General features: G+C 46.0%; 2 protein-coding genes across 2 annotated transcripts in view; one reads left to right on the forward strand and one right to left on the reverse strand.

Moving 5' to 3' along the window:
• RHOBTB3 (Rho related BTB domain containing 3) overlaps positions 1 to 12,893 on the reverse strand; it is a 76,138-nt gene that overhangs the window by 26,861 nt on the left and 36,384 nt on the right. The gene's annotated exons all lie outside the window — the stretch shown is intronic.
• GLRX (glutaredoxin) lies at positions 2,497 to 10,090 on the forward strand. The gene is made up of 3 exons (XM_079995916.1): positions 2,497 to 2,770; positions 7,330 to 7,442; positions 9,813 to 10,090. Exons 1-2 carry the CDS (start codon positions 2,564 to 2,566, stop codon positions 7,438 to 7,440), a joined length of 318 nt encoding a protein of 105 aa, XP_079852042.1. The 5' UTR covers positions 2,497 to 2,563; the 3' UTR covers positions 7,441 to 7,442; positions 9,813 to 10,090.

Below are 12,893 nucleotides of genomic sequence, written 5' to 3' on the forward strand. Positions count from 1 at the left end.
AAGGTAGCTCAGTTGGTAGGGCATGAGATTCCTAATCTCAGGGTTGTGGGTTTGAGCCCCACATTGAGCAAAGAATTCCTGCATCGCAGGGGGTTGGACTAGATGACCCTCGTAGTCCCTTCCAACTCCACAGTTCTAGGCTTCTGTGATCCCTAATTTATCCTACACTGACTCCCAGTACATTTCTGTGCACAATTCAAAGTGTTGGTGCTGACCTTTGAAGCCCTAAACGGCCTCGGTCCAGTATACCTGAAGGAGCGTCTCCACCTCCATCGTTCTGCCCGGACACTGAGGTCCAGTGCCGAGGGCCTTCTGGCAGTTCCCTCGCTGCGAGAAGCCAAGTTACAGGGAACCAGGCAAAGGGCCTTCTCAGTAGTGGCACCCGCCCTGTGGAACGCCCTCCCACCAGATGTCAAAGAGAAAAATAACTACCAAACTTTTATTGGACATCTGAAGGCACCCCTGTTTAGGGAAGCTTTTAATGTTTAATAGGTTATTGTATTTTAGTGTTCTGTTGGAAGCTGCCCAGAGTGGCTGGGGAGGTCCAGCCAGATGGGCGAGGTATAAATAATAAATTATTATTATTATTATTATTATCCTCATGACAAGTGAGTTAGGTACTGACTGAGAGCATAGGTACACTGAGCATAGGTACACTGAGAGCATTGACTGGCCCAGGGAAGCTACATGGCCCCAGCTGATAGCGATGTGCCATCTCCACAGCTGGGAAAACCTATGTCCCCACTGTGGAAGGACGTGTGGATCCAGAATTGGCCTCCACAGTCACTTACGGACTCATTGTTAAAACCGTGTTTATGGAAGACAATCTTACTCGGCTACAAGTGATCGCCAAAGAAGAAAGAAGAAGTACATAACAAACATGGGACTGCAAGTGTGACAGGCAAGGACAGTCCAGAGTTATTCGCTGACTTTGTGGCTTGTTTAGCAGCAACATCCAGATGCACCACGGCTTTCCTAGCATGGCTGTGGAGATAACACTGTTGCTATATGTTGGCAATATGCCAAGTTTCATGACACTGCATTTCAAAAAGGGTTTCACAATAGTCTCACAAGAGCTGCAGTTGTCACATGCGAGGAGTCTTAGTCAATCAGGGAGTCAAAACAATGCATCATTCATTCATCCCAATATCCTGTACTGCAATACACAGATCACAGGTTGTGTCCTAAATGGGACGGTCCTTTTCCTGCTATCCAGTTTGGTACATTAACGTAATGGGCAGCTTACCTAACTGATAATCTTATAATCATGTTGATAAAGTAAAGGTAAAGGTACCCCTGCCCGTACGGGCCAGTCTTGACAGACTCTGGGGTTGTACGCCCATCTCACTTAAGAGGCCAGGGGCCAGCGCTGTCCGGAGACACTTCCAGGTCACGTGGCCAGCGTGACATCGCTGCTCTGGCCAGAGCCAGAAATGCCGTTTACCTTCCCGCTGGTAAGTGGTCCCTATTTATCTACTTGCACCCGGAGGTGCTTTCGAACTGCTAGGTTGGCAGGCGCTGGGACCGAGCAGCGGGAGCGCACCCCGCCGCAGGGATTCGAACCGCCGACCTTTCGATCGGCAAGCCCTAGGCGCTGAGGCTTTAACCCAGAGCAGCGATGTCACACTGGCCACGTGACCCGGAAGTGTCTCCGGGTCCTTTACCTTTACCTTTACCTTTACCTATATTTTGTTGTAATAACATGTTCACTATGGGAACCTTTGGGCCAAAGATAAGTATATAAACACACTGTATGGTGAATTATTATTCTACTTATTTTCTACACAGGAGCCCTGTCTTCTTTTGCATCTGGCCACTCTAGTTTCGGATTTCAGTCTTGGAAAGTGCATTGCATCAAGGCACCTGTTGCTTCTAGCTCTGTGGCTATTTTGTCACATGAACAAGCCCAGCAGAGCCAGTCAATACAATGTCACCAGGGAAGAAGAGGCATGACTTTCCGTTGCAGACCAAGCTTTTCATTTGGTTGGTTAGACCACAGTGCTGGTAATGCCAAGGTTGCAGGTTCGATTCCCCCTGCATTGCAGGGGGCTGGACTAGATGATCCTCAGGGTCCCTTGCGAGTCCATTAGAGGGATTTCTAGCCTGCCTTTCAATCCCACAGAAAACTGTGCATATTTACTTGGAAGCTGGTCTCACGCCGTTCTGTAGGAGTTGCACCTCAGGAAGCAAGTTTGACTGCTGCAGGGAAGACTCTTCTATCCAAAACAAATAAAGGCCATGCAAATGCTATGAAGCAAGCAACTTCCGTCCAAAATGGACTAAGGGCGCGCCAGCAAATTATTTACCACGCGGCTTGTGTAGGGAATACAGACCATAACGCTTCCACTGGGCAACTGTTCATAGTCATTTCTGACATTAAAAAAAAAAAAAAACAAAGAAGAAAGCCGCAGATAAGAGAGGGCGAGGGCTCCTCCTACAGGGTGTTGTCCCTTAAAGGAGGAGCGACGGCTGCAACTCATAAAAGAGCGCACAGCGCGGCGGGAGCCGCTGCAATCTTCCAGTCGCGCGAGGCTGCTTGTGGAGAGGCGGCGAAGGTCCCAGAATGGCTCAGCAATTCGTCAACAGCAAGCTGAAAGCTGATAAGGTGGTTGTGTTCGGCAAGCGGAGCTGTCCTTACTGCCACGACGCTGTCAAGCTCCTGGAAGGACTTCATCTCAAGCCTGGGCACTTCGAGTATGTGGATCTCACCACCCGAAGCGACATGTCTGCTATCCAGGACTATCTTTTGGAGATAACGGGGGCCAGAACAGTGAGTTTCCTTTCAATGATCCTAATTCTTGCGCGCGAGGGAGAAGGAAAGCAATGGTGTTTTTTTCTGCTTTCTAGCCGTGGATTTCTCCTTAGATTCCTCCACCCTGCCGTAGGAAGTGGCTCTCCCCCCCCCCCCCCATGACATCAACTGGAAAAAGCTCTCCAACATGTGGACAGCACTGGAAGTCTTTTTACGCATGGCTCAGGAAATGTCCCCGCCTTGAGCGCCTACAGCAAAGTTCTGAGCAAAGGTTCTGAGCTCTCAATGGATCTCTGGGGCTACTTTGTGCGGAAACGAGCGCCTGTCTTTGGATACCGTTGCGCTCAGTGCTGCTGCGATGTAATGACGAGAGGATTGCTGGAATCTTGCGTTAACGCCCATCCATCCCCACCTGAGTCACTTTCTGTGAGAAGCAGGATACTGGACTGTAGAGACTTTTGGTCTGGTCCATAGGGCGTTTTGTGTTTGCTACCTACCTCACAGGGTTGTTGTGTGAATACAGTGGGGTGGGGGGGGGAATTGTGTGCTCTGCCTTAAGCTCCATCTGGGGGTGAGGATAGGATAGAAACAAAGCTGTGTAGCTGAGGTGGCCCTGATAACTTAAGGGCCACTTCTGCTACCCAGCTTTGCAAAGATCTCTGTTCTTCCAGGGCAGCTCAGGACCACGTTGCCCTTCATATGTCCTTGTGAGGTATTTTTTTGCTTGTAGCTCACCTGAAGTTAGGGGGTGAGCTACAGAGGGAGGTGCTGAGAGTTGTTAGGAAACCCCTGTTCCCCTCACAGAGCTGCAACTCTGTAATTTAACAACCAATCCCTCTTCCCCGGTTACTCTAGAAACTGTTAACTCTATGAGAACAGGTGTCTCCCAAAAATTATCAACAGCCTTAAAAAACTATGGTTTCCAGGATTCTTGGGGAGAAGCCATCACTGTTCAATAGAGGTTTCAAACCACTTTAAATGTGTAGTGCAGAAGGGTTCAAAGTCATGCTCATTTAGGCTATGGTGGGGTTAGCAAGCTAACACACCATCCTGCTCTACTTTTTTCCATTGTGGGATTTAACAGAGTCCAAGCAGCCCTTAAAAAAAAAAGAAGAAGACATGTAGGCACATGTAAACTGCTTTGTTTTCTTACAATCAAGCAGTATATATAAATGATGGTGGTGGTGATGAGAGCAAGTGTCACATTCTTGACACTCATAGCACCAATGCACATCTTCTGGAACAGTTTCCAGAATTCTTCTATAGGTGAGAAAGACTTTTGTAAGACACAATGTAAGTCTTTTGAAACTTAACTACTAAGAAGCGGGTCTTTTGAAACGTTGTACCTAGAAAGATGCGAGTCTTTTGAAACATAGCTAGTAAGGTGTGACTCTTTTGAAATATACTGTAACTAGTGTACACAGAAATTGAAATATTTCAGTATTTTAAGTACTGTACTTAAAACCAATCCCTCCAGGGGTGGACCGGACTAGCAGCCTGATAGATCACTCCTGTAAAACCTTGTACGATTTCCAAAAGAACATGCGGCAACTATAAGTTAAGACGTAACAAGCTCATTCTCATGTTGTAATAGAGAAGCCATTAGGTCTGCATTCCTGTGCCAATTCTTCCCTTTGTGAAACTTAACTCAGCGGCTTCCTTCAAACTTTTCAAGATGAGCAACATGCCTGGAGCAGGGACGCTTTAGGGAATTCAGATTTCTTAACAGGGCAGGGTGTTTGGCAAGGGAGGTAAACCCCTTTTGGAATTCTCAGTTAGTCAGATTTCCATTTAGTTATGCACTGCAGGGCGAAGAGTCTGTGAGTTTTGTGCACAGGCCATACCCTTGCGTATATGAAGCTGACTTCTCTGACCACAGGTTTTCAGAATTTCTACCTCAGCGGCTCTCTTTTTGTTACTGGAGTCCATCTCCCATCATCCCTGACCATCAGCTAGGCTGGCTAGACCTGATGGGAATTTAGGGTCCCAACAGCTTCTTGGAGCCACCCCAGTTGTAAATGAGGCGCATGGTGTGTCAGTCATGATGATAATTGGCACAGTCCATTGGTGGGTTGCCAACATTTCTGCTGGCCCTGCCCTTGTCTCTTGAATGGCTGCCTATAATGCATAAAGTTAATGGGCAGTACTTCTGTTTCCGCTTTCCGAGCTGAATGTAAAACAAAGGAACAGCTGCACTTAACTGCATGTCATAATAACTCTAGACAAATCTGTGGGGCAACAGGGTATACTGTATACAGTCTTGGTTGCCTCATCTAAAAAAAGGGGGAGGATGCTGTAGAAATGGAGAAAGGTTCAAAGAAAGAGGAACCCAAATGTAGAGCAACATCACCACGAGGAAAGGTTACAAGCTTTGGGGGGCTTTTAGCTTAGAAAAAAGTTTATCTCCCTCTCTCTGGGGTCATCCAGTGGAGATGAATGTTGGAAGATTCAGGACAGAAAAATGGGTGCACTACTTCACAGAGTGCATAACGGGAATTGGCTACCAACTTGAATGGCTTTAAAAGGGGATTAGATAAATTTATAGATAGAGCTTTTGGTGGCTATCGCTCAGCATGGGGTATATATTACCTCTATGGGACTTCCCATAGGTGGGCCACTATGGCAGCAGAATCCTGTAGGGCCTTTCTTCTGATTTCAGAGGTTTATACTTGGAGAGCCAGTAGAAGCCAAATCCCCAGGGAATTCCCTGTTTTCAGGTCCCACTGTAATGAACAGAACCTGTATAGAAGTATGGTTGGGTGGTTGCCCACCCCATTCACCTCAATGGGATTTGCACCACAGAACTTCAGAAGGAAGGAGGGACTGTGCCTGTTGTATTGTGGGGACCTATATCTAATTAAACTTAACATTATTGCACTGAGAACAGCACCTCCAATTAAAATCCACAGCTTAACGCTGCAAAACGGGGCTTCATGTTAGGAGCTTCGTACTGTGCTGGTGAGCAACAGAGAACAGATGTTGAGTAAAACCTCCTGATACATTAGCTTCAGGCCAAGAATGACGGCAGGCACATGTCACTGGTCTTCAAATGTTCTGGATAGGGGCCTTCTGAGAGTTACTGCAAGCTGCAACGAGAATCCTTAGTGTTAAGAAGGCACTTCCTCCTTGGCAAAAGCAAGTTATGCAAATCTAGGCGATGAAGTCCAAGGCCTATGGCACAGTGACCTTTGCCGTAGTGCATGGGAGGGTAAATCACACCTGCTCCTGATGGAAATTTGTCATGTGCAAATTTCCTGTTACCTGAGATTCAGCTGCAATAGTTCTTGTTACAACAGTCTTTTCTGCATCCTCAAGAGATGAGTTGCCTCTAGTATTGCTTGCCCTGAAATTTACAGCATCACACACAGCAAGAACGTGTCTTCATGGCCTGCAAGATACAGATGTGACCTTGCGGGACTTTGGACCTGCTGTTCTGTTCCATTTGCTTGCCATTCTATCCTATGGTTCACAGCATGGAAGAGAAGAAATTGAAGAAATTATTGGAAGAGGTGCCATCACTGTATACCGTCTTGGGAACTTCTGACACCCTAAGTGAGGGGAAAGAGTCTTCAGATTTGTACCTGGAAATCCTGTCCACCCCAGGCATGAGGAAGGTCTGATCCACAGGCTTAATTAGGCCTGGCATGGGTCTCAATTTGCCCTGGGAGGCTGTATTTATTTTCTCTTCCCCATGCCAACTTGCTGCACGCAGGGGCGTTCTGGGGGGGGGGGCGCACCGGGTACCATTCCAAAGGAGGGGTGACAAAATGCACCCCCAGGATACGTGCCATGCCCCTGGAACAAGCGCCGCTCCGGGTACTGGATCCGGTTGCTTTGTCGCTGGCTGCCCGCACCTGACATCACATACAGTGTCAGGTGAGGGGCAGGTGGGGATGTGGCTGCCAATGCCCAGTTGGGAACCTTAAAATGCCCTCCTGATTGTGCATTGGCAAGGGAGGCATGTTGTCACTGTGAGTCAGCTGACTGAGAGTGAGAGTGAACCAGCAGGCAACGACTGCCTTATGGAGTTCCCCATAGGGAACGCAGGAGAAAAGCAGAACTTCAAGTAAGTGCCTGTCAGCCTCTCAGACCTTGCACTTCAAGGTCTCTGGGATCAGAGCTCCATGAGGAACTCTGTAGCCAGCCAGGGCTTGCAAAGAGCTTTGTTCTGCACCTTGAATTCTGACTATCAGCTACCTGGCACTTCAAAGCACCACACAGGAAGCCCTGTGTGGCACTATCAAGTCCCAGCAATTGCCGGTACTTCAAAGCACCCCATCGCCAAATGTCATTGTGACATCGGGTGATTAGCAGGTGTCTGGCCACACCCAACTGTCAAATTTCACCCATAAAGGTAGGGGAGATAAGGATCAGGTCTGCTGGCTGTATCCAGTTCTCCAGCCTTGCACTACCCTTATCCCTCCAACTTAACAGTAAGCTTTCATCTCTCTCACCGTTTATCTTTTGCTGTCATTCTTCTAGCTCTGTTTTAAGCTCCTGCCTCCCTAGGAGACTATGCTCCTAAAATCCATTTTTCTTTACCGAGTAATCCTAACAACTTTAACTACTTCTTCTAGGTCCCTCGTGTCTTTATTGGAGAAAAGTGTATAGGTGGCTTTACAGACCTGGATGCTCTATATAGGAGTGGAGAACTTAAAACCATTTTGCAGAAGATTGGAGCCTTGTGAAGGTAAGTGTTTGGATATGCTATCCAGCCAACTTGAGAATGAGGAAGAAATGCAGATGCCACCCTGTGAGACAAACTATGTGTTACATTCAATATGTAAGAGCAGTCCATCTAGTGCTTCATTTTGCTTAATACTACAGTAAGTGGTCTGTGGCAGTGTTCAAAATTCACCAGCTATTGGCCACTTGTGACCACACGAAGACACTAGGATGATGGCTGACATCTCCCAAGATCTGGAGGAGCTTGCCTTGAGGTCCTTGGATCTTGTTTGTTTTCACACACTAACAACAACATATCCATTAGAATTCTATCCATGGTATTTTATCTGCACCATCAGAGCGAATTTCAGGAACCAAATTGTTCTATTGAAAAAGACAGCCTTCTGAGCCGTCTGGCCCCCAAATGGCAACTAGACATTCTGTTTTGGTGACTGTAACCCTGGTTTAAGGAGCCATTTGGTGCCTAGCTTATATATATCTGAGTTTCTGACACTGGGGTGGGTGGAATTGTATCAGGTAGCACATAGGGAGAGGAGGTTTAAACCTTCCCTTCCTTGCTGCAATTGCACCCCCATATAACCATTAGCTGTAGCTGGGTGCTTTTTAATAAAGCAAACTGCTGTGACAGGAAGGGACTCTGGTCGTGATCCTGGTGGTGGAAGGAAGGTTTAAACTTCGTTTCCCCATGCATTGTGGTACCTATTACAATCCCTCATGCTTCATATTAATAAAAAATGGTAGTTGCATGCTTTGCATAGCATGTTGTTTGACTACAGTAAAAGTAATGTTGTTGTTGGCTGTGCTGGCTGGAGTTGTAGTAAAAAAAGAAACCCATAAACAAAAAAAATCAGGTGGGCACCAGGTTGGGGAAGACGAGCATAGCTCAAGTAGCTGCAAGTGCAACTCCTTGCACACAAAGCAGAAACATGTGACTGGCTGCTCCCACAAGCAGCATAAAGGATTCCTGATCTGCACAGAGGTTTATTTTGAGAAAAGCTTGCTCCAAAAGTATTTTCAAAATGTACAGAGGAATCTTGCTGCAGGAATGAGGAGGCAACTTTAAAATGGCAAAAATGTATGTTGGCATCTCATGCTGCATCAGATGAAGCGAAACGAGGCTTGCCAGCATCTTGCTCGCAGCTAGATATTGTAGGGCAGTCGATTTCCTGAAATGTATTAGTTGAAAAGAGGCATACCAGAGGTGGGGGGGGGATACTTTTTCTAGGCCAGGCACACAGCTCTTCTGAAGGCCTAGACACTTGAAATAACAGGGTTGGAAACATGCAGGGGTTTGCAAATGCCTGATCTCTGGAAATGAACAGCTGCTTCACAGGTCAGTTGCCCTTGGAAGCATTCTCTATGTCCTTCTGTCTGGAAGTCTGGCTTGGAACGCTGGAAGCAACAGCTGGAGAAAGGAGCTTTCCAGTATGTTCTGCAGACCCTGTTAACCTTTCTCATTCCCACAGAGCACTGACTTCACCCTCCAAGTCAGCTAGAGGTAGCTTATGCTAACCCTGTGCCGCAGAAGAAGTGCCAGTCCTTGCCAACTGTAATCATTGCCTCAGTTCAAGTTGCACTTACATCCACACCATATAATGAAAGCAACAGCTTTCCCCAAAGATTCCTGGGCCTTGTAGTTTACCCTTCACAGAGATACAGTTCCCCAGTACCGTTAACAAACTACATTTCCCAGGATACTTTGCTGGAAGCAATGTGCTCTAAGTGCATGGTGTGGTTGTAACCTTTAAGCCTCTGCTTTTAACAGAGGGGCATCATTCACTGGAGGAGGCAACAGGAAGTGCTACTACTAAAATTGCTATCTGTTCCTAGTGTGCAATGAAGTGAGAGCCTTACACTGGTGTGCAACCATCTCGGTACACTTTTGCACCAACAGAGAGAGTGCAGAAAACAGAGGTTGGATAGGTTTGCACAGTCCAGAGCAGTTATTGGTCACTTAATATTCTTTTTTCAACTACAGTGGTACCTTGGTTTTCAAACGTAATCTGTTCCAGAAGACGGTTCGAGTTCTGAAACATTCAAAAACCAAAAACTAAATAGCCAACAGCTAGGCCTCAGGATCTTGCACTCAGCGGAAGCTGCATGGCATGTTTGACTTCTGAGGTGTTTTCAAAAACTGAGGCATTTACTTCCGGGTTTATAGCGTTCAAAAATGAAATGTTAATCAACGGGGATGTTTGAAAACCAAGGTACCACTGTATTGCATTTCCAGTATAATCGTCTCAGTGGCAATGGGTTTCTTTTTTGAAACCAAGCTTTCTCCCAAAGTACTGCTCAAGATCTTTATAGCTGCCAAATGTCATTTTTCATTGAAACCTTCCAATGTTCATAATGTGTCCCTTTTTTAAATTTTCAGAGCAGCAATGGACTGGAGGACAGCACTACCTCATGCTACTGCACTATCTTTTGGAAATGAAATCGCAGCTGCCTGCCTCTCGCTTTATCCTGCATCTACTATGTTGCTTATGGTGCGTTTCAATGTAGAGTAATGATGGCCGAAGGCTTTGGTCACTGTCTGGTTTTGCTGAGCACGTGGCTGTAACTTCTGGCACATTTTAGTATGCACCATCTCTGCTAGTTTACATGGGGACGGTTAGAACCCGATGCAGTGGAATAAAATGCTTGTACTAAGAAGGAGTTTTATTATATAATTTATATGCATATATACATGGGTAGCAATCTTCATTCTCCAAGAGCTGGTCCTTGCCTAGCCCAAACAGCACTATCCATGCACATAGGGGAGGCATCAGTGATCTGCGGGGGAGAACTGCAAAGTTTGCAGGGAGGGCTCTTAAAGGGAGCCACGGAAAACATCCCAGGGAGGTTTGAGCATGCTGCATGAGGCACAGAATTCAAGTTAACTTGTGGAGAGTAGGAATGAAAAACCCAGCAGGAGAGGAAATGCAATGTCTAGGGTTTTGAGTATATTCTGAGAATATGCTGCAGCATTTTGTTGTAGGCCATACTTCTCCCTCTCATACAACCAATATCATTAGCTTTGTTTACTTCCTTCCAACATGGGTGAGTCCATACATTGACACCTGGCTTTTTCTACCTTGTAGAAATTTGGTTCCATTTATCTGCGTCCTGCTCTCCTTCAATCACTTCTCAAAGTTAGCTGGTCTTTCTTCAGGCTGAGAATAACAGAGCCCTTTGTATCTGCCCATCCTCATACAATTATTGGGCCATCCATCATAAAAGGGATTTAAGTGGTACAAGGCAGAGTATCTCCCTCTTAGTCATCAATCCCTGCCTCAAAATTAGGACCATTCTTATTTGCTACAGCTACATCCTAAAGCACCCTTTTGGGACTCTTGTCTCCTGTGCATTTGGGCATTGTGGGGCATAAGTCAGCATACTTCAATTTTTGCAGCTCTCAATTCTTCCTTCTAGTGAGCCCTAGATTGTTAGGCCTCTGGGCAGGGGATCTGTACAATGCCTGCCCACAAAAGTTAATGTTTAGATTTAGTAGCACTTAATGGCAAAGCACTTAGTTCTCTTGACCTTCACAATTACTTTCTGGGGGGAAAGTTTCATCTCTGTTCACAATACACTGGTGGAATTTAGAGGATGCAGTCACTTAACTCCATCCCACCCAGGAATGCAACAGCAGAGAAGGAACTTAAATCCTGTGCTTTTAAGGGCTGTGATCAGTCAACTTGTTGCCTCCTGTGCGTTGTACAGGGGTAGCACTGTGCAGCAAGGTGATGAGTTCGGTGTCAGAATATTTCCCTGTATTTGAGGAGAACAACAACAGCACCCTCAAACTGATATGCCACTAATTGCCTACACAGCTAATTTTCCTACACAACAGATGGCACTGTGGTCTCAATCACTGAACCTCTTGGGATTGCTGATCAGAAGGTTGATAGTTCGAATCCACATGATGGGGTGAGCTCCTGCTGCTCTGTCCCAGCTTCTTGTAACCTAGCAGTTTGAAAGCAAGCCAGCACAAGTAGATAAATAGGTACAGCTGTGGCTGGAAGGTAAACAGTGTTTCCATGTGCTCTGGTTTCTGACAGTGTCCCATTCCACCAGAAGCAGTTTGGTCATGCTGGCCACATGTCCCGAAAAGCTGTCTGTGGACAAATGCCAGTTCCCTCGGCCTGAAGTGAGATGAATGCCACACCCCATAGTCACCTTTGACTGGACTTAACCATCCAGGGGCCATCTACCTTACCTTTACTTCTGCTATAGTAATTTAAGAGTACAAATCAGTACAGGGGAGACTTGGATTCCAGTCCCCACTGAGCTCACAGACTGAGCTTGGGCCAGTCACTGTGTCTTAGCCAACCCTTCATCAACCTACCCAGAGATGCCACAGATTGAGCCTAGAACATTCCACAGCCCTTCACCTGAGATGCCTTTTGATGCTATTGCTGTAACTGACAATGAACTGAGTGGGAAGACACAGGATCCATCCCTTGGGGCATGTGTATGGATCCTGAGGAGCATACACTGCCACCAAAGTCTAGCTCTGGAATGCTCTACACATGCTTTCCCAAATATAAGCCTACACTGGGACCTCACAGAAGAACTGGTCTCTTACACATGTATACCTTTGAGTCATGCATTGTTAAGTTATTGGAAAGCGCTAGCAAATATCAGGTGCCTCTGATGAAAGTGTGACACACCTTGGTGGAAATCTATTTTCTTGTCAGCCGTACAAAATGCAAGGTGACTTAATTTTTCCACCCATGAATGCCGTTGAAATTTGTGCTTTGTTGTCAAAGGGAGAGGCCATTATTCTGCGAAAGCTGCTAAGTTGTGCAATTGCAGATCTTTTTTTGAAGTTGCTGTCTTCAGGTACAATTATATGTGTTTTAACATAATTGAAGCTCTTATATGTTAGCACATAACATAATGGTTGTATAATAACCTTTAGTATGAATAAGGCTGATTCGTTTAGTCTCGGGCCATTTCCATCTGGAGACCTAAAGCAGGACTTTGAAGGCTGATTGCTGTGTTATGTTGCAAGTCATTCTTGTGATGAAAATCACAGAAAAAACCTACCTACAAACCATAAGGTCCCAAGGCAGGTTACAACATTTGAAACAGTTGAAAACCATGAAACAGTTTGTAAATTATAAAAAATGGGAAGTAAAACAATTATCAAGTATACATGATTGGTCCCACAAAAATACTTTAAACTGTCAAATGTATAGGTATGTCTTTAGCACAGTGAAAACTGAATAATTATAGTGTTCAATGCACCTCTGCAGGGAGCACGTTCTGCAACTTAGGGGCTGCCGCTGAGAAGGCCCTTCTCCTGCATTGGCATTGTCTCTACTTCGGAGGTTGGTGAAACTGCCAATCTTAACACCCAAGAGGATCTGTAGGAATGGAGGCGGTCTTTCAGATATTTGGGTCATTTATGACTTTAAACACCAATGTGAGTGTGCTGAATTAGGCCCAGAAACAAACTGGCGACCAGTGT

Source organism: Podarcis cretensis (genome assembly GCF_951804945.1).
Source record: "Podarcis cretensis genome assembly, chromosome: 11".
Classification (NCBI taxonomy): Eukaryota; Metazoa; Chordata; class Lepidosauria; order Squamata; family Lacertidae; genus Podarcis; species Podarcis cretensis.

Coding starts and splice junctions, on each gene's coding strand:
- GLRX (XM_079995916.1), top strand. CDS start 2,564: ATGGCTCAGCAATTCGTCAACAGCAAGCTGAAAGCTGATAAGGTGGTT. Junction 2,771..7,329: donor AGATAACGGGGGCCAGAACA/GTGAGTTTCCTT, acceptor TACTTCTTCTAG/GTCCCTCGTGTCTTTATTGG.